This window comes from Odontomachus brunneus, unplaced genomic scaffold (assembly GCF_010583005.1).
Source record: "Odontomachus brunneus isolate Ranch 3 - 2012 unplaced genomic scaffold, Obru_v1 Obru_scaffold_059, whole genome shotgun sequence".
In the NCBI taxonomy this organism is placed as follows: domain Eukaryota; kingdom Metazoa; phylum Arthropoda; class Insecta; order Hymenoptera; family Formicidae; genus Odontomachus; species Odontomachus brunneus.
In genome coordinates this window covers 1,831,494-1,849,726 of record NW_022639509.1, presented here as the reverse complement: position 1 = coordinate 1,849,726, position 18,233 = coordinate 1,831,494, and the positions used below count along the sequence as shown (strand labels likewise).

At 42.4% G+C, this 18,233-nt stretch overlaps 1 protein-coding gene across 5 annotated transcripts in view; it reads left to right on the top strand.

The window, feature by feature from the left end:
- Positions 1-13,010, top strand: part of LOC116845990 (guanylate cyclase 32E) — a 143,242-nt gene extending 130,232 nt beyond the window's left edge. For 3 of the 5 annotated variants that reach the window (XM_032819286.1, XM_032819288.1, XM_032819289.1), the window contains exons 4-23: positions 248-370; positions 494-731; positions 1,260-1,337; positions 1,700-1,950; positions 2,757-2,902; positions 4,066-4,204; positions 5,477-5,567; positions 5,723-5,931; positions 7,041-7,226; positions 7,332-7,436; positions 7,576-7,647; positions 8,394-8,559; positions 9,086-9,293; positions 9,384-9,518; positions 9,605-9,717; positions 9,814-9,965; positions 10,154-10,252; positions 10,400-10,544; positions 10,879-10,977; positions 11,327-12,099. In XM_032819286.1, coding sequence (XP_032675177.1) covers positions 248-370; positions 494-731; positions 1,260-1,337; positions 1,700-1,950; positions 2,757-2,902; positions 4,066-4,204; positions 5,477-5,567; positions 5,723-5,931; positions 7,041-7,226; positions 7,332-7,436; positions 7,576-7,647; positions 8,394-8,559; positions 9,086-9,293; positions 9,384-9,518; positions 9,605-9,717; positions 9,814-9,965; positions 10,154-10,252; positions 10,400-10,544; positions 10,879-10,977; positions 11,327-12,099 — 3,528 coding nt within the window. Of the gene's footprint in view, positions 1-247; positions 371-493; positions 732-1,259; positions 1,338-1,699; positions 1,951-2,756; positions 2,903-4,065; positions 4,205-5,476; positions 5,568-5,722; positions 5,932-7,040; positions 7,227-7,331; positions 7,437-7,575; positions 7,648-8,393; positions 8,560-9,085; positions 9,294-9,383; positions 9,519-9,604; positions 9,718-9,813; positions 9,966-10,153; positions 10,253-10,399; positions 10,545-10,878; positions 10,978-11,326 lie in introns of all 5 variants that reach the window. The other 2 variants (XM_032819290.1, XM_032819285.1) reach the window with 1 other exon arrangement.
- The last annotated feature ends 5,223 nt before the right edge of the window (positions 13,011-18,233 follow it).

The window sequence follows — 18,233 nt, the reverse complement described above, 5'->3', positions numbered from 1 at the left end:
AAAATTTTCTCCGCTCTTCTTCCGCATTGTGTAACGCTTTTACGAGCGGATTGAAGTCCGCGAAGTAGCATTTTTATTTGCATCTCGAATTCTCGCCATGCTATGTTCTCTCATTTGTTCCGAATTGAATCTTGACAGAACGGAGAAAGAAAGGAAGGAATGAGTGAGACGCAAAAAGGGATGAGCGAGCGGAAGAATTAAAGAGGAATTTCAACGATCATTCTTTCGTTTTGCTTTCTCCTTTTAGTTTTGCACTCATCACGAAACGTCCAACAAGAAGGATTTCCCGACATTCGCGAGAACGCGGCCGCCCGATACGCAAATCTCAAAATCCGTCGTATCCGTCCTGCTGGCGTTTAACTGGACCAAAGTAAGTATACACTGTCGCGTGCCTTGATGAACGCGCGTCTAATGTCGATGAGATAACAAGCCTTGGCCACAGGTGCCTCGCTCTACACCTCAGCTACATTTATCGCCTCGGCATTTCGTCTAGGTGACCTTTATGTATATGAACGCGAGCGTATACGAGTTCAACAAAATGTCAACGGTCGCAAAGACGATTCTGGCGTCGTTCGAGGCGGCTGGCATTAGTTTGAATCACGTCCGGTGCTGGGAGGAGCCTCATTACACGACGCAAACGCTCCTGATGGAAAATCGCACAATGGCTAATCGCACAATAATGGAAAATCCGTTCCATGCGCACGTCGAGGACACGTATCGCGACACGCGAAGTAAGTAGTGAATATGTCTCTTGCGACAATCGTTGTGTTTATCGATTTATTGAGAAAACAATTGGACGATGAAGCGCGAAACGCATCATCGGCGATTCATCTTCGAGTCACTTGATGCTAAATCACTCGACGCCTCTTCCGATTCGGAAGTTTCGCTTGCCCTTTGCCAATTGTCCTTTCCCCAATCGACTCGCACACGCGACTCAGAATAAACTACCCGCATTTCGGTTTGATACATTCATTACCGTGACACGACAGCACGAAACCTGCATGAGGAAACCCGCATATTACGGCTACGTCATGTCGTCCCGGCTTCTGAATACAACATTGCTCGCCTCATTAGTCACGTGCATGCGCCTATTTAAACACATTAAAACCGGGCTCTAAAAATAAGCGCGACTTCTCTCTCTCCACGCGCGAAGCCGGTTTTAGCAATTCCCGTCCCGATAAAGCGGGCGTGATCAATCCGGAAGGAACTTTTAAATACGGCATTTTCTTAATGAGAACGACGCACGTGTTGGATTGCAGTTTACGTGATCGTTGGCCATCATTATGAGCACGTGGGCCTCTTAATGGCGCTGGATGAAAAGAACCTCTTGGAAAAAGGTATAAATATTCTGCCTGTAACAATAATCAGGTACATATATTAGAGAATTGGCCGTCATTAGATGTAGTTTTGATGTTAACTACGTTGCGCAATGCAGAATCCTTTGATATTTGCCGTTGTTCAAGTCTGCAGTTTGATTGAGCGGGATTATCGCGATGAGAAAGCCGTCTCGCTTACTAATTCGCACATTTATCGCGCTCTTATTATACTTTCATTACGTAACAACGCGTAAATTTTCAAGTGGGTACTCTTTGAAGACTCGTCATCATTCCTCGTGTAGTCTCGTAAATTCTCGACTGTTTCTCGCCGTGCCGTTTTTGTTGCACGGCGAAAGAAAACACTCAGCGATTTGATGCCGCAGGCGAATATTGGGTTGTCGGTGTCGACATCAAGCAATACGATGAGCAGCAACCGGAGCACTACCTTCGTGGACACTGGCAGTGGAATCGAATGGAAATGAATCTGTCGATAAAAGCGTATCGTAACTATTTCAGTATCGTTGCATCGGCCCCGATTGACATAATGAAGTTTGCTCAGAAAGTCAACGATCACAGGCAGAAGCCGCCGTTCAATTTTGCGAATCCCGTGGGAAAAATGAAAGGAATAGTTCAGGTGACTACTAGAGATCACGGTATTACGAAATTACACTCTTCCACGTAAATTTAAGCTCCTATATCAATTCACCATCCTTACGTTCCGGCTGATTCTTTAGCGTACTTTTTTATGATCTTTGAACTTTCTCATATGTATCAAAGGATGGATCGGTGAAAGATACAAAACGCCCACCGTGCTATTACTTCCCGGATCGTACGTGTGAATTTTATTTTAATTGTGTCACTTATCATTTAAGTAAACAAATCACTCAATTTGATCAATTACATGTCTCGCTATATTTTCTGATTATCGTTTATTTTTCTGTTGTAAAATATTATATCATGAAACAAAATATTAAAAAATTGTCCCTCGTATCATGATCAGATCATAAATCATACCGCACCATATCACATTAATGATATCATATTAAGTCTAAAATATCACATAAAACGAGAAACGTTATATTTTTGCAGTGCAGCGGCTCGTTAACGGGCGATCAACGCAAGCCGCATTGAAACATTGTACGCTAATCGCGTGGCCGCGCATCACGGGCAAATTGAAGCTCGCGATTACGTGCGGCTCCGCGTATTACCATATTACGCTTCGGAATGCATTATAAATAACAACCTGCTCGATGCGTGCACACTCGCGCGGGCGAATCCTCCGAAATTATCACACTCGTTTCACCCTGTCATTATCGTCCACGGCCGCGACGACTCGTCAATCCACGTAATTCGGCCCGCGGTATCTCCCGGACGAATCGCCCGGCTTCAGTCGCTTCACCCCCGATTTCGAGAGTGATCGTTATTTGTGTTATAAGGCAGATCGTGCCGGAGACGGCGTACCTGTACGACGCGGTGCACCTTTACGAAAGATTGCTGCTGCGCGCTCTGAAAGAAAATCGGGACCCACGGAACGGACGGGAGATGATGTCGACGCTGCACGGGGCCCATTATCAGAGTGCGATGGGGTACGTACATACGTAAACGTGCGGAGCACGGGAGGCAGAAAGAGCACGGAATAAGACGGCGCGAGCGAGATCACGCGGCGCGCGTCGTAACGTTTTACGACATGCAAATCAGATGCCTCAACGTCACCCGGCAATTTCTTGCTGAAAAGGCCCGACCGAGGCGTACGCGTGCCCCTCGGTATATTTTCGGCGAAGTAATTAACCGTTTGCATGCCGTAACGAGGTCGTCGAAGTCGGAAGCTAAGCGATTTATCATCCGGCATCGCCGCGCTAAGATTTGCGGCGCGGTGATTAAGGCAGAAAATTATTCGCGTCCTCCGCGAGAACGCGCGCCGGCGGCGGCGGCGGCGAAAAAAAGAGTTCGTTCGGCAATTAAAAATGATCGTTACGCGCTTTATGACGACGAGACAGCGCGGAAGAGGGAGAAAGAGAGAAAGACCCGAACGGGATCCGAGAGACGTTTCAATCGCTTCGTCGGATCAGCCTCAGACGTTGTGTACGACTTCGTTACCGGGATGCCTCACGAAACTGGGTTTTCGGGTTCGTTCATACTTCATTTCGCGCGTTAAGTCCGCGGGAAAATTACCACGTGCCAATAACGTGTTATACGACGACTCTTTTGGACGAAATCAATAATTACCAAGCATAGGAGGAAATTCGGCTCGCCTTTTATTTCTTGTGAAATATACGGCGCTCTGATGTACCTCCTCGATATAAATTGGTCGATAAACTTGGTCATACCTGCGCTAGAAAGAGAGAGAGAGAAAGGCAGCTTGATAGCGGGATTCGCAATCGCTCTCAATAATCATAAACTCGAGTTCAAGGGAGAAAAAAGAGCGATCGAAGTAATCTAAAAAGAATCGACGATACGTGTATTGCTGCGGAAACAATATTGATTGATGCCATTTTACGTCGAATTTCACTGTGAGCCTATTCTTTTATTATCGACAAAATCTTTTGCAGGATAGGATCGGGAAATATTGTGCTCGACAAGGAATATCATTGTTAATTTCTTGCGGATATCTTGAAATTAGCAAAGTCATGCTAACTATTACAGACGCGGAATTCTCCTAATGACAATTAAACGTCCTCGCGTTACAACTACCTCGCTACACGCGAATGTCTATGCAATCAGCTTACGTCAAGTTTAACGGAATTTGCAGATACATGGTGTACATGGATGAGAATGGAGATGCCGAGGGCAATTACACTCTGATTGCGTTGGATGAAAGACCTACGCGAGGCTACGGACTGTATCCAATAGCGTACTTCGTCGGCAAAGAGCAAGGCACGAATTTGCCGGTAAACGAGCCACTTTCTTCGGCACAACGTTTTTTCGTATCTGAGAAAAATTACTTTTAATTAACGGATAAATTAAAAGATATAAAGAGGATACAAAAGGGCCAAAATGCTGATGCTGTATGCTAGAATTTAATCACAAAAATCAATATCATTTTCGACTTAGTTGGCGAATAAAGAGATGTTAAAATTGAGATAACAGCCAACATAATTGTACACTCAGTTGCGCTGATGCTATACTATACACTAGATCGATAATCACTAGAAAATTCCAACCAGCCGTGTCCCTTTCTAACTGATCGTTTCTCATGACTGTTGATTCATTAGGCAAGCGGGAATGTATCAAAACAGAAGTGACATTTTGACAGCTTGACGTTTCTTACATACGTGTTTTTATCAGAAGGTTATCCACTCACGTGTAACGCGCAATCAGTAGAAGAGGAGTAAGAGTGTTAAAAGTAAATAAGAAATATTTTTAAATATTTTTTTTACATAAAATATTTTTTCCTAATATATTAAAGTAGAATGTTTATTAAAATTCTGAAGCGCTTATCAAATAACGAATCGTTTGAGAAAAAATAGCATGAAAATATTAAAATAAAGTATTAACACGAAAAGCTATCAAAATAACTTCTATTTTGACACATTCCTTGCCGGGCGAATCAACAATCATGAAAAACGATCAGCTAGAAACGGACACGACTGGTCGAAACTTTCTAGTGACTATCGATCTGGTGAATGGTATAGCATCAATGCAACTGAGTGTACACACTGATATATATTATATAACTTCTCGGCGTACATTCTTTTGCGTTGACTGAAGAGGACCGCATATTACGGTCGAAACGTTTCACTTTCTAATTGATTTTTGTGATTAAATTCTAACGCACAACATCAGCATTTTGGCTCTGCTGTCCTTTTTATATCTTTTAATTTATCCAATTTTAGAACCGTTAGAACGTTTTATTACTTTTAATTAATGATTATTAAATGGGAAAAAGTTTATTTTTTTTAATTAACCAAATTTCTGGCTACCAGAATTTTATTCGAATTAACAAGATTTGTGGTTGAACAGAATTCTAGTAACTTCAGCCAGAATTTTTTGATTCATTCATATTTTGTTTATATTAAAAACTTGATCGATCCAACCAAATGTTTTTTTGTGCAAGGATACACAGCAATATTATCGGTTTTCGTCAAAACGAAATAACAGTGATAACTCTAATCCGCTATCGAGTTAGCTTCCAATCTAATTAAATGTTTAATGACTTGCAGAAGCTTCGATTGACCAAGCAAATATCGTGGGTTGGGGACGGACCGCCCGTCGCGGAACCTTATTGCGGATATCACGATGAAAAATGTAAATGTAAGTAAGGTTTAATCATTCTATCATTCTCTCGCCAGCATTTCTTCGCATCCACGTGACTCACTTGGGCGATTCTCCTCGGGAGGATTAATATATTTCTGTCGCAAAGTAAACGCGCGCTATCGCCAGAATATGTGCTTGGATTTCCGTTGTAGCTTATACCGGCGAGATTGTGGGAGGCATCGTCGGCGGATTGGCGTTCATTATCGCGGCGGTCGTACTGATCCTCTACAGAAACTGGAAGTACGAGCAAGAATTGGATTCCTTGCTATGGAAGGTAAACTTCAAGGACATCCAGATCAAGGAGCAGAAGAAGGACGAAGTGGCGGGAGCCAACGAGGCGCCCGCCAAATGCAATTCCAAGGTAACTGCCCGCTCCGACGTTGCTGCTCGTATTCCCGTGGAAATTCTCTTCTCGTGCCCGACGTTTCCCCGGCGTGCTTGCTTCCATCATCTCTCCCCGAGCAATTGGTCGAACTGAAATCGTTCGCGCTTGCGAGACATTTAGCTCGCTTGCTGCTTCCGCGTCGTTGACCTCTTGTGAAATAATCACGTCGCGGAAATTAGGAAATAGAATAAAAAATTATACTTCATCAGTTTCTTTATTATTATCGAATATGAACGATACCAAAAGTAAATGAGCAAAATGAGAAATATTTAATATTTTCATGCTATTTTTTCTCAAACGATTCGTTATTTGATAAGCGCTTTAGAATTTTAATAAATATTCTACTTTAATATATTACGAACAAATATTTTATGTAAAAAAAATATTTAAAAATATTTCTTATTTACCTTTAATATTCTTACTCCTCTTCTACTGATTGCGCGTTACACGTGAGTGGATAATCTTCTGATAAAAACACGTATGTAAGAAACGTCAAGCTGTCAAAATGTCACTTCTGTTTTGATACATTCCCGCTTGCCTAATGAATCAACAGTCGTGAGAAACGATCAGTTAGAAAGGGACACGGCTGGTTGGAATTTTCTAGTGATTATCGATCTAGTGTATGATATAGCATCAATGCAACTGAGTGTAAAATTATGTTGGCTATTATCTCAATTTTAACATTTCTTTGTTCAGCTAAGTCGAAAATGATATTGATTTTTGTGATTAAATTCTAGCACACAGCATCAGCATTTTGGCCCTTTTGTATCCTCCTTATATCTTTTAATTTATGCGTTAATTAAAAGTAATTTTTCTCGGATACGAAAAAAGGAATTTCTAGACTAAATTTTATTTTGTGTGTGCAACAAACTTCTGAAAAAATTAATTGATGAGGTGCGATTTTGGAGATCGATACGATTCGGCAACTCTCCCCATCACAACATGAGCTGTACAAAATAAATAACATTTATCGTTCTTTCTAATTGTGCAACGAAAAATGCAAATCGCGATTAGTAATCCTAAATTAAAGTGAAATTAATCGTAAAAATAATGTTAAATATATCGATCTGTTCTCGTTGATGAAGCCGCCAACAACGCAACCTATAGTGCGAACTAGTCAAGTCTCGTTGAGCTCGAATCCCGACGCGGATTTCCGTTACTCCATGATTTACACGCAAATTGGCGTGTACAAAGGACGGATATTCGCGGTGAAGAAAGTGAGGAAGAAATCGATCGAGATCACGCGGGAGATGAAGAAGGAGCTGAAAATGGTAACGTGCAATCGATGGTTTCAGTTCAATTATCGCGCGCTGACTATCGTTGAGCAATCATATTGAAACATCCGCGCTCGTTACGACAGCATTATGTACTTTCAGATGCGCGATTTGCGGCATGACAATCTGATTTCTTTTATCGGCGCGTGCACCGATCCACCCAATATATGCATCGTCGTCGAGTACTGCGCTCGTGGCAGTCTCAAGGTCTGTAATTTTTACGTAATTTATGTAAGATTATTATTTTAGTGCACATTGCGTGTGCTGATCGATATTAATGCCCGTTAATATCCGCAATTTCGAAATATCCGCGAAACGCTCAAAGCGTCTTCTTTTTTCATTTCAGGACATACTGGAGAACGAAGACATAAAACTCGATAATATGTTTATGGCGTCCCTCGTCGGCGACATCATTAGAGTGAGTTTCCTCCAATTTTGTCCCGGCATTAAAGCGCCTTCTTGTCTCCAAACCTCATTCGACGGACGATATTTTTTCGCTAAAAAAAGTTATATTAAATTTCAACGGCGCGCAGCGCCGAACCGCCAGATAAAATGTCCGTAATGTGAGAAGGACAATTTTCCAAACTTGTTCACACTTCCCCCGTTCGTGAAACTTTTGTCCTACGAGTGAGAGCTCGTTGTGCGGAACTTTCACGGTTCCACACAATCGCCGGTATTCAGACAAGTTCCCTTCTTTTTCCATTTCGACGACTTTCAGTTTTAATTTCGAACCTCGTGTCTTCCTTCCAATCGAAAACTTTGAAAGTTCCACGCTACGTGCTTCTCCGCTACCACTTGCATTCACACTCTCTATTGCATGTCGTGGAAGATATTTAACGGTACAAAATCGTTGCGTTGATTTAATTACAAAGTGATGCTCCTATCACAAGTCGACTCTCAAGATCCATTGATTGCACTTCACGTCTCATGACATGTCTCAAGACCGCTCTCAGCCGAGGGCTCAATTTGAGGAACTCAACTGAAGCACCTCACACGAGACAAATCTCAAGTAACGTGTATATAAACACAGGTCTCACTGATGATGCGTAAATAAGCGTCTTGCATTGTAAATTCCGGCCGGCGGCTCGTCTTTATGCGCGTTCTCGCGCATCGGGACATTAATGACCGTCACTTCCGAGAGGTAAATTGAACGCTGTCTTTTAGGGCATGATCTATCTGCACGAGTCGGTCATAAAGTACCACGGATCGCTGAGCACATCGAACTGCCTGGTGGATTCGCGTTGGGTCGTAAAGCTGGCAGATTTCGGTCTCCACGAATTCAAACGTGACGCAGAATGCGATCCCTGCGACGTCATAAAAAAATATCACGGTGAGCACGATGGAAGATGGTGATCCTCGCATGAACCCCCCTATACTTCCATATTCCAAAAGTCTTCATGGTCTTCGACTGTTTTATGCCGGTCGTAATTTTCTAATCTCATTCGCTATTTGCATATACAGCGCACTCTGCGCGTCTGTTAACTTGTGAGAAAAAGAAGATTTAAGGCTTGTGTGCCAAAGTTTAGACTTTCAATCAAATTTTTTTATTAATATCAAAATCAATTTTATTAAATCAAATTTTTTTATTAACGAAACGATACACGTCACGTTCAATAAAAATATTTGCCATTATGTACTACTTTTTTTCTATACTTTTCAGATAATTGTCTGATTCTGTGTCCGCAGAATGACACATTTTTTTAATGAAATTGTCTATGTAATCCGAGAAAATTACAATTTTCTCATATAATCTGAGTCGCAAGAGACATAGACCGACGCTAACTTATAGTTATCTACTGTAATAACTCGTAAACGCCACATTATGGCATTAATTAACACAGTCATGCAACTTCCAGGATTGCTGTACAAAGCGCCCGAGTTGTTGCGCTCCACTGGTCTCGGTGAGCCGAGTGCTCGTGACTTTCAAAAGGGAGACGTCTACTCGTTCGCTATAGTGTTGTACGAGCTTCAAGGGCGGCACGGACCCTTTGGCATTACGCAGTTGTCGGCGGCCGAGATACTGAAGAAAGTAATCGCGAGAGATCCTGAAGCACCGCCGTTCAGGTAGATGATTAAACATTGTTCGGATAAAATGGATGTTTATTTCGAGAGGCTCGTGTGTCGTTTAACAGTTCTTTCATGAAATAATTGCAGACCACCTTTGGAGCAACTAGAAAACACCTTTGATTTTGTCCGCGACTGCTTGCTGGAGTGCTGGGCGGAAAATCCGGATTATCGTCCGGACTTCAAAGTGATACGAAATAAGTTGAGGCCGTTGCGGAAAGGCATGTGAGTTTTCCTTTATCGGATAATATTGCTTTGTTCATTAATATCAATCGTATACGCACGGAAATAAACGTGCTTCCTTCGTGCAGGAAAGCGAACATCTTCGACAATATGATGTCGTTAATGGAACAATACGCGAATAATCTCGAAGCACTCGTCGATGAGCGCACGGATCAGCTGACTGAAGAGAAGAAGAAAACAGGTCAGTCATCTTGATTAAGAAATCAATATTTTATTATTATCGTGGATAAAACTTCAATTCCCTTCTCTCTTTCTCTCTCCCTCTCTTTCTTTTCAGACGCATTGTTGTATGAAATGTTGCCGCGTTACGTGGCGGAGCAATTAAAAAAGGGACACAAAGTGGAGGCCGAAAGCTTCGATTGCGTTACTATCTATTTTAGTGATATTGTCGGTTTCACGTCCATGTCTGCCGAGAGCACACCGTTGCAGGTATAAATGCGGTATTTTACATGAAAATTACTTTGCCTAAAAAGTCGTCGCGCTTCATTTAATGATTTATAAGTAATAATACAACAATAAAGTATGAGTTCAAGTCGAACTCAATCTACTTATTTATTATGAATTATTTCGTTTATCATCGATCACGTAATGAAACTTATGAAAATTTCCTCTCCCAGGTGGTGGACTTCCTAAACGATCTGTACACGTGCTTCGACTCGACGATACAAAATTACGATGTCTACAAAGTCGAAACCATCGGAGACGCTTACATGGTGGTGAGTGTCATGAAATTAAAACCACTCGTAGAAACACTATCGTGACGCATGCAGATTAATTGCGAGACGTCGATTAAAAAATCATGGAATAATTTTATCGTTTTATGATTAGTTTTTATCAATCAATTGCGTTTGATTTTCCCACAGGTGAGCGGATTGCCGATAAGAAACGGTATTCAGCATGCTGGCGAAATAGCGAGTATGTCATTGTGCCTTTTAGATGCGATCAAACAGTTCGCTATCCGTCACCAACCGCACGACAAACTGCAACTGCGAATAGGAATGCATTCCGGTACGTTTTGAAAAAGAAAAAGAGAGAAATCAGGGAAAAATAAGACAGAGAGTCAAGCAAAAACAAATCTTACACTGAGAAGAAATATCTAAAAATTTACAAATATTTATTAAGTGAATACCATTAACATATTTACTTAAATAAAAATTCTTTTCATTTAAACCGAGCATTGTTTACTCGGATTAAATAAACAATACTCTGTTTAATGAAGAGAATTTTGTTTTAAGTAAATATGTTGATGGTACCCACCTAATAAATATTCGTTAATTTTTAAATATTTTTTCTCAGCGTACATATTCCGTGATATCGCGAATTAATAATGATCTTTGGTCAGGTCCGGTGTGCGCTGGCGTTGTCGGGCTAAAAATGCCGCGTTATTGCCTTTTCGGTGACACAGTGAATACTGCCAGTCGCATGGAATCCACGGGATTACGTGAGTGCTTTTTTATTTAATATATAGATGAATATTGAAAAAGATTAATAGCATATTGATATTACCAACGTTATTGTGGCGAGCAAATTGAAACCGGGATTTATAGTTTGCACGAATGAATCTAAATGTATCACCATTCCAATATAAACATCAATCAATGTGTGTGTTGCATGACACTCGCGTTATATTGTACATTTATATCATTCAGTAGGGAATTATGATATCGATGTTATATTATTGATAGTTTAATGAGTGTAATATTGAGACACAGCAATAATATATCATTCGCAATTTATATTTCACATCGAAGTTTTCGATACAAAAATGTTCTATTTCTCACGATCCGCAGCGTTGAAAATTCACTGCAGCAGCGAGACGAAGCAGTTGCTGGACGAGTTGGGAGGGTTCACCCTCGTCGAGCGCGGCGTGGTTTCCATGAAGGGTAAAGGCGATCGTTTGACGTACTGGTTGATCGGTGAGGATCCGATTCTACGCAGCCAGCGTAGCAAGGAAAGAGCGAACAAACGCAGCAAGAAAAACAGCGTGACCGATCCGTTGGTGCCGCGTAGCTCCTTGAAGAACAAATCCCTCGTCAGATCGACTTTCATGCGATGCTCCAGCGAGTCTCCGAAGCGGCTGCGATTCGCCAGCTCGGACCAGCTCGATCAGAAGAGCTCCAGGGTGAATAGCCAGCTGGAGTCAATAGTGGATAACAGTCCTTGCAAGACCAAGATCTCGTGCGCGATACGATCCTCCTGCATGGAGAGCTGGAGGTCCTCCAGCAACTCTTGTCCTTGCGTCGAGAAGCTCTGCTGCGATCAAGAGGCACAGCCGGAACTGCTGCAGCACGAGCTACCTGCAGACATCAAGAACGCGCCGTTGCTGCGCACGAACTTGATATTCAGCAACGAGCCGTGTCTGCCGCGAACCGGCACTAAGAGCCTGCGGTTCGGCACACCCGGCTTACTTCAGATCACCTGCAGATCCGCGCCGAGCAGTCCCAGGCACAGCACGATGGTGTTGAATTCCCAAAAGAGAGCGGCGCAGTCTAACGAGGAGATCGACGGATGGGACGTGATGACGCCGTTGATCTATTATCCGAGTGGTCGCCTGGATAATTGAATGAGTGGTCAAGTAAGAGCCCTCGATCGATGCAATCGATCGAGGGCTACGTGCATTCACACGATGACGAACGAATCCTCGTTGTTGCGTAGCTGCGTTGAGCAGCGCGTTTGCAAACGCCGAATTGTAGAAACCGCGAAGATGCATTCGCACGCCTAGCGCCTAGTATCTTTGTAGGGACAACAAGTCGGGACAACTCGTATGTCCTGCTAACGACATTCGCGAATTCGTACATCGATCGAACGTCATAGCCGCGCGTTAGATTGCCGTCGAGCGGTTTCTAACGGCGAGAGATCTCTCGCTCGCAGTAACGCAACGTACCAAAGCGCACTATAAGGTACAAACGACATACTTTACATATACACGTGTATCAGCGTATCGTTTATAGCTAATTTCCCATCTCTCTCTCTCTCTCTCTCTCTCTCTCTCTCTCTCTCTCTCTCTTTCTCTCTCTCTCTTTCTCCTCCCCTGCCCTCGCCCCCTCTTCATCCTCATGCAGGAACGCGTCAGCACGTAAAAATAGCATATTCTTTACATTAGCATAGACAAACGTAAAAGGCTCGTGCTTCTTATGCTAAGTAAGCGTCTAGTCAATGTTACTTTAAGCGTCGCGTTCAATTGTCTTTTGCATTTTCATGCGTTGTGTCGAATGTTATTTTCCCACGTGCGGAAGGGCTGAGTCTTCCGCAAACGTCGCGCGTGGACTCGCGCGCGAGTCGAACGTGACGATGGAAAAAGAAAAGTATTATTAATAATATTCTTATAGATTTTTCAGGAACGCTTCGCCGAATAAGCGCAAACGTATAATTTAAGAGGAGAATATGTACTTACGCGACGCACTTCTTCTTTTCCCACTAAGGAGGAGTGTACGTCAATATAAATATCGAAGAATAAAAATGCCTTTAACATCACGTTACTGCGTTGAGAGAGTTTCACGGGTTTCTTTAACTCGCCAGATATTCCATCGGGGAAAATTAACGATATATTGCTACTTTATCGTTTCGCTTCTCGGAGCATCATTGTGACAACACACACACACATCGAGTTGCCGTGCAATCGCGCACATATAAAAAATGCCAGGAAAAGAATGACTTCGTCAAAGAGCGCAGCCGGGGAGAAAGAAAAAAATTCGTAAAAAAAGATAAATATTTAGGCAAACATCAGAAGTGCATGAAAACCAATCTTTCAGGATAATGGCAAGAATGGCAAAAACTTAATTAGACAAACAAAGTTCGTTATCTTTCTTCCTTTCCTGTTGATATCGATTGATCCGCCGTCGAACAATTAATTTTGCAAGTTTCGCGTCCGACCGGGAAAACACGCCGTCGTTTCTTCTGGAATCCCATCGCAGTGTGCGCGCTATAACGCGCAATTAAATTTATGCAGCCGTCGCATGCAAGTGCAACGGCTGCAAACGTAATCCGACACACGCGAGCGGCGCGTGATAGAGAGCGGCGACGATAATGCACAAAGATCCATTAAATTATTATTACTGAGTAAATTAATTAAATGCGACTGGCGCGGGCGATTGCGCGTGTATTATGCGCATGCATATTCTCCTTTTATCTTGCATGCGCTACCGACTGTCGATCGACATTTGAAAAAGGGAGCAAAGTCGAGACGGGAGTCGACGCATCCGATGAATCGCGCGAAGGACGCCGATCGTAGCAGAAAAAAGGAGAGAGAGAGAGAGAAAGAAGAAAGACAAACAAGCAGTGACTTCAGATTATTCGCCTGAATAACATTTTTCTGCGATACTCACACGCGAGCGCTCCGTCGTGCAGAGGAGATTTCGCGTCGCTTGCACGCACGTATATCGAGCCATCGTCTTCCAGGAGCGCTGATTCCACACGTCGCGCCTCGAAATCCGATCGCGCTTTGATAGCCCGATTTCATGACGATTTTCTGCACGTTAAAATATACAAGAGACAGGCGTGATGGAAATATCGTGTTAACGGTGAACGCATTGATTTTTTCACGCAGTGCATTTCGTGGAATTCGCCGGTGAAAAGTGACGTGACAAGCAAATTCTCTCTTTTGCTTGAATCCTTGCATTTAGTTACGCATATTTTTATCATTCATGCTTCATTAACATTGCGTTTGCTCTAACTTCGCCCATCTCTCTCTCTCTCTCTCTCTCTCTCTCTCTCTCTCTCTCTGTCTCTCTCTCTGTCTCTCATATGCCCCAAACGGTATAATCCGCGGTTGAAATTGATTTATTTGTGCAAACGCAGCGTGACATGATGTGTCGTATCTTCGGGCATGCTGAATCGATCACCGCGCAAATTAGAAAATTCCTAGCAGGAATGAAAGGCTCTACATTAAAGCAACGGAATAAATTCACAATTCGATAGAAACATTTAAAACTTAAAACACATTGATGATAGAAAATGCTTAAAGATGTCTCTCCTCACTTTGGTTTGCGCGTTTCGTTACGCCGCGAGAACGCGTGACGACAAAGGTGGCGACGGTCCGTCCCGTCTTCGCCTACGTGCGAATGTACCGTGCAAATATACGAAGCTCTGTGACTACCGAATTTATTGCACGAATTATAACACTCGCAGGTACTCGCGATAAACTCGAATGAACGGCAATCGGAATCGATATTTCGATCGAAAAACCGCTGCGGGCTCGATGACGTGTTAATTATGTAAGAGATTTACCTGTTATTGAACAATATAGCAAAAACTTCGGTCGAGTAGCTCTGATAATCCTTCCTACTTCAAAGAGAACGAATCGCGATCGATACCGGCTGAATAATTCATGCGAGAAAATGATAATTATTCTTTTCATCGAGCGATATCTAAGATGGCGTCAATGACAACTCGCTGAAGTCTGCCGACCTCACGAGAATCCGTGACGCCTTGGACACCTTGTATAACGAGGCGATTCTTATATACAGAATGGGGTGCCGTCTTATTTACATTGAAGTGGTTGTCGGCCAACTTAGAGCGGTGGCCATCATTCAATCAAGCCGAACAATTTAAACAGCCCGATTCACGCAGCGAAATCATTTAATATTTGACGTCAAGCACGATTATCGTATAACGGTGCGTAATAGCCGTTTGTTTGTACAGGTTGCAAGCGGCGCCGTAATTTTCAAATGGCATATCTGCCCCCTGAGAACGACGTCGCCGAGCGTCGTCGTTAGCAATGTTGCAAAATTCGTCGCACACGCTCGGGACCGCGAGTTACACCGATGACACGCGCTCATTAAGTCTCTTGCACAATGCGTCGGTCGTCATTAAAATCCGGATGGAAATTCAAAATCTCGCGAGAGAACCGCCTCGTGTAACAAGCACGTCAAATGAAATTACAGCGAGCTCGAGTTTCTTCGCGAAAAGAATTTTTGAGAATTTTATCTTGTGTGCAACAAGTCTCGGAATCTCCTTATACTTGATTTCCGCTATTTCGGTCGACGAGACTCTGACCTTATATTCAAACTAGGCAACTTTGGAAACTTGCACACGTACGCTATGAGACAAAAAATATCTAAAAAATAAGAAAGTATTCAGTGATATATACCAATAATATACTGACTTAAGTCTAAATTCCCTTTATATTTAAACAGAATAGACAATTGCTTTCATGAAAAGCTAAGGTTTTAGAAAAATGCACATTTGTTACTTGAAAATTTTATATTAGTATAAATAAATACGTTATCAGTACGCACCGAATAAATATCTCTTATTTCTTAAATATTTTTCTCTCAACGTACGAAACCCGATAAAGTTGCAAGAATAGAAAGTCTGCATTATATCAATTGTGTTTACTAGATAACTCACAATATCTTAAGGATCATTAATTAATGTGATCATTAAGTATTCTTTTCTACTTCTCGCCATTTAATCACAGATTAAATAGCGTTTGTTCGTTTAGTCGACGTATTTGAATCACATGAAATGCAGTACGGTGAACGCGCCGATTGAAAGTGCCGGATTTATCGCACTCGTGAAATTAAAACAAAAATCATGGATATTCCGCGAGAATATCGTTCGAGATCGTTAAGAGATCGTAGGCTTCCATGCGTTAATAATAATCGTCGGCGGCGTAGCGTTATTCCGGCTTCACGCTCGAGCGCGTACGGTCTCTAGAACATGCTTTTATTAGGCTCTCCTTCTGCCAGCCGCGTCTATTTATAGACTCGGAATTATCTTCATCCGTCGTAGAAACAATACGGCTGTAACAAAAAAAAATGTCACGCGGGAATGACGATGTCCGCGGCGCGGTGCGACGGCGGGACGCGCATATCGCGGTTACTCCCCGTGAGGAATGAAACTCTCATTAGCAAATCGAGGAGCTCTTCTCTCCGGCTGTGAGAAGCCTTTGGGCGCAACAGCGAGCGCCCGGGAAAGGCGATGCAGTGACGCAATTTGAAAATTTCCTTCCGTGCGCGGCGACGAGACGCGATTCTATCTCGCGATCGCACCTGCGACAGAGAACGAGTTGTTGTTGTCCACGCACATGCGGCTACTTTACATAAGATATGCGCGCTTAAGACGAACTCAAAATAAACTCGTCGCCGCGATTCGACACGATCCCGACCGTCCGACATCGCAGTAATTTAGCCTGATTTTTATCGGCGCGATCCCGTGAGCGCGCGTACTCTCGATTTTCTCCGCGGTCGCACTCCAAAAACGCGACGGATTTAATCGAAATTACTTCTATGCATGCTTCTCCGAAAAGTCGAAATTTTGAATCTACTTCCGACCTCAATATTCCATCTATTTATTTAACATCTATTAACATCTATTTTTACACTCTGAAGCCTATATCAGCCTCTTTTGATTCTACACTGAGAGAAATTATCCGATAAAAACAACGGATATTTCCGATTGTTAATTTTTTATCGGGTAATACCGATGAATTTTTTATCCGATCAGGAAACATCTAATGAGAAATATCGATTCATAATTTTTTGATCGGTTTATCTGATGAAATGCTATTATGATCGGAAGTATCCGATTAAATTTAATCAGATATCCTGATCGGATATAAAAATTGATCGAAATTTGATCGGAAGTATTCGTTTGTTAATTTTTTATCGGATAATTTCTGTCAGTGTATTTAAGCTACTGTCGAAAAATCCTCAGTTAGAACTAGGCGGCATTTTCCATTTAGAGGCGCCAAGTAGGATTTCAATTTTCATGTGTATTATACTGATCTGTGAGAATATGCAAATATTTAGAAAGTTCAGATCCAAACGAATTTCGACTCGGGTCTTTTGTCATTTTTCATTATAAATATTTTTCTCAAGTCAGTTTTTCTCAATTACATTTCTGTGTAAGGCGTGAATACAAATTCTTCTTGCGGACTCGTTATTTGAAAAAAAAAATTAAGAAACTGATCGTCTTTTTGATTATTGTGTTCCTTGCGCTACTCGACACGCTGACGTAACGGTGCTGGACAAATAAGAGTTTCGCTTTGTCTATTTTTATCGCGTTGGTTTCTTTAAACGCTTATCGTTTCTCTTAGACACTTATGATATTTTGCTTGAAACAAAATATTGACTACTTGCAAAAACCGTTACGCAAAAAAATTCGCAAAATACTAGAACAACTAGCAAGAAATGTAAACTTGCACATCCCCTTCCATTGCCAACAGTTGTCGCCTCATCAATGAGCCCGTCTCACAGCCAAGATATTCGCGACCTTCAAGGTGGTCAAACTTACCTCTGTCAGACTTTTCCGAATGTTCTCATTCAGTTCCGAGTCGGCGAACGACGTGCATACCATGGACTACGTGTGTCGGTGTATTATCTATTGTTCTTCTATACAACCACAAAACATTCGCAACCTTCAAAATGATCAAACGCACCTCTGTACCTCGCAGACTTTTCCGAAAGTTTTCATTCAATTCTAGGCCGACGAGCGACCCATATCTCGGACGTGTGTCGCTGTGTGCGTTATCTATTGTTCCTCTCGTGTGCTTAAACTATTTCGTCGGTTTTTGAGACATTTAATTAGTTTCTCGTCGGCATCGCATTATTTAACACGCGCGTCTTCGATTACATCGCTAGTGTGAATGTGAGTGTGAGTGTCAGTGTCAGTGTTAGTGCCACGATGGAGCAGTCAGGATGCTGGATCGAGAAGGACGAAGGACACAAGGCGCCGGGACGTAGGCAGCGATACATC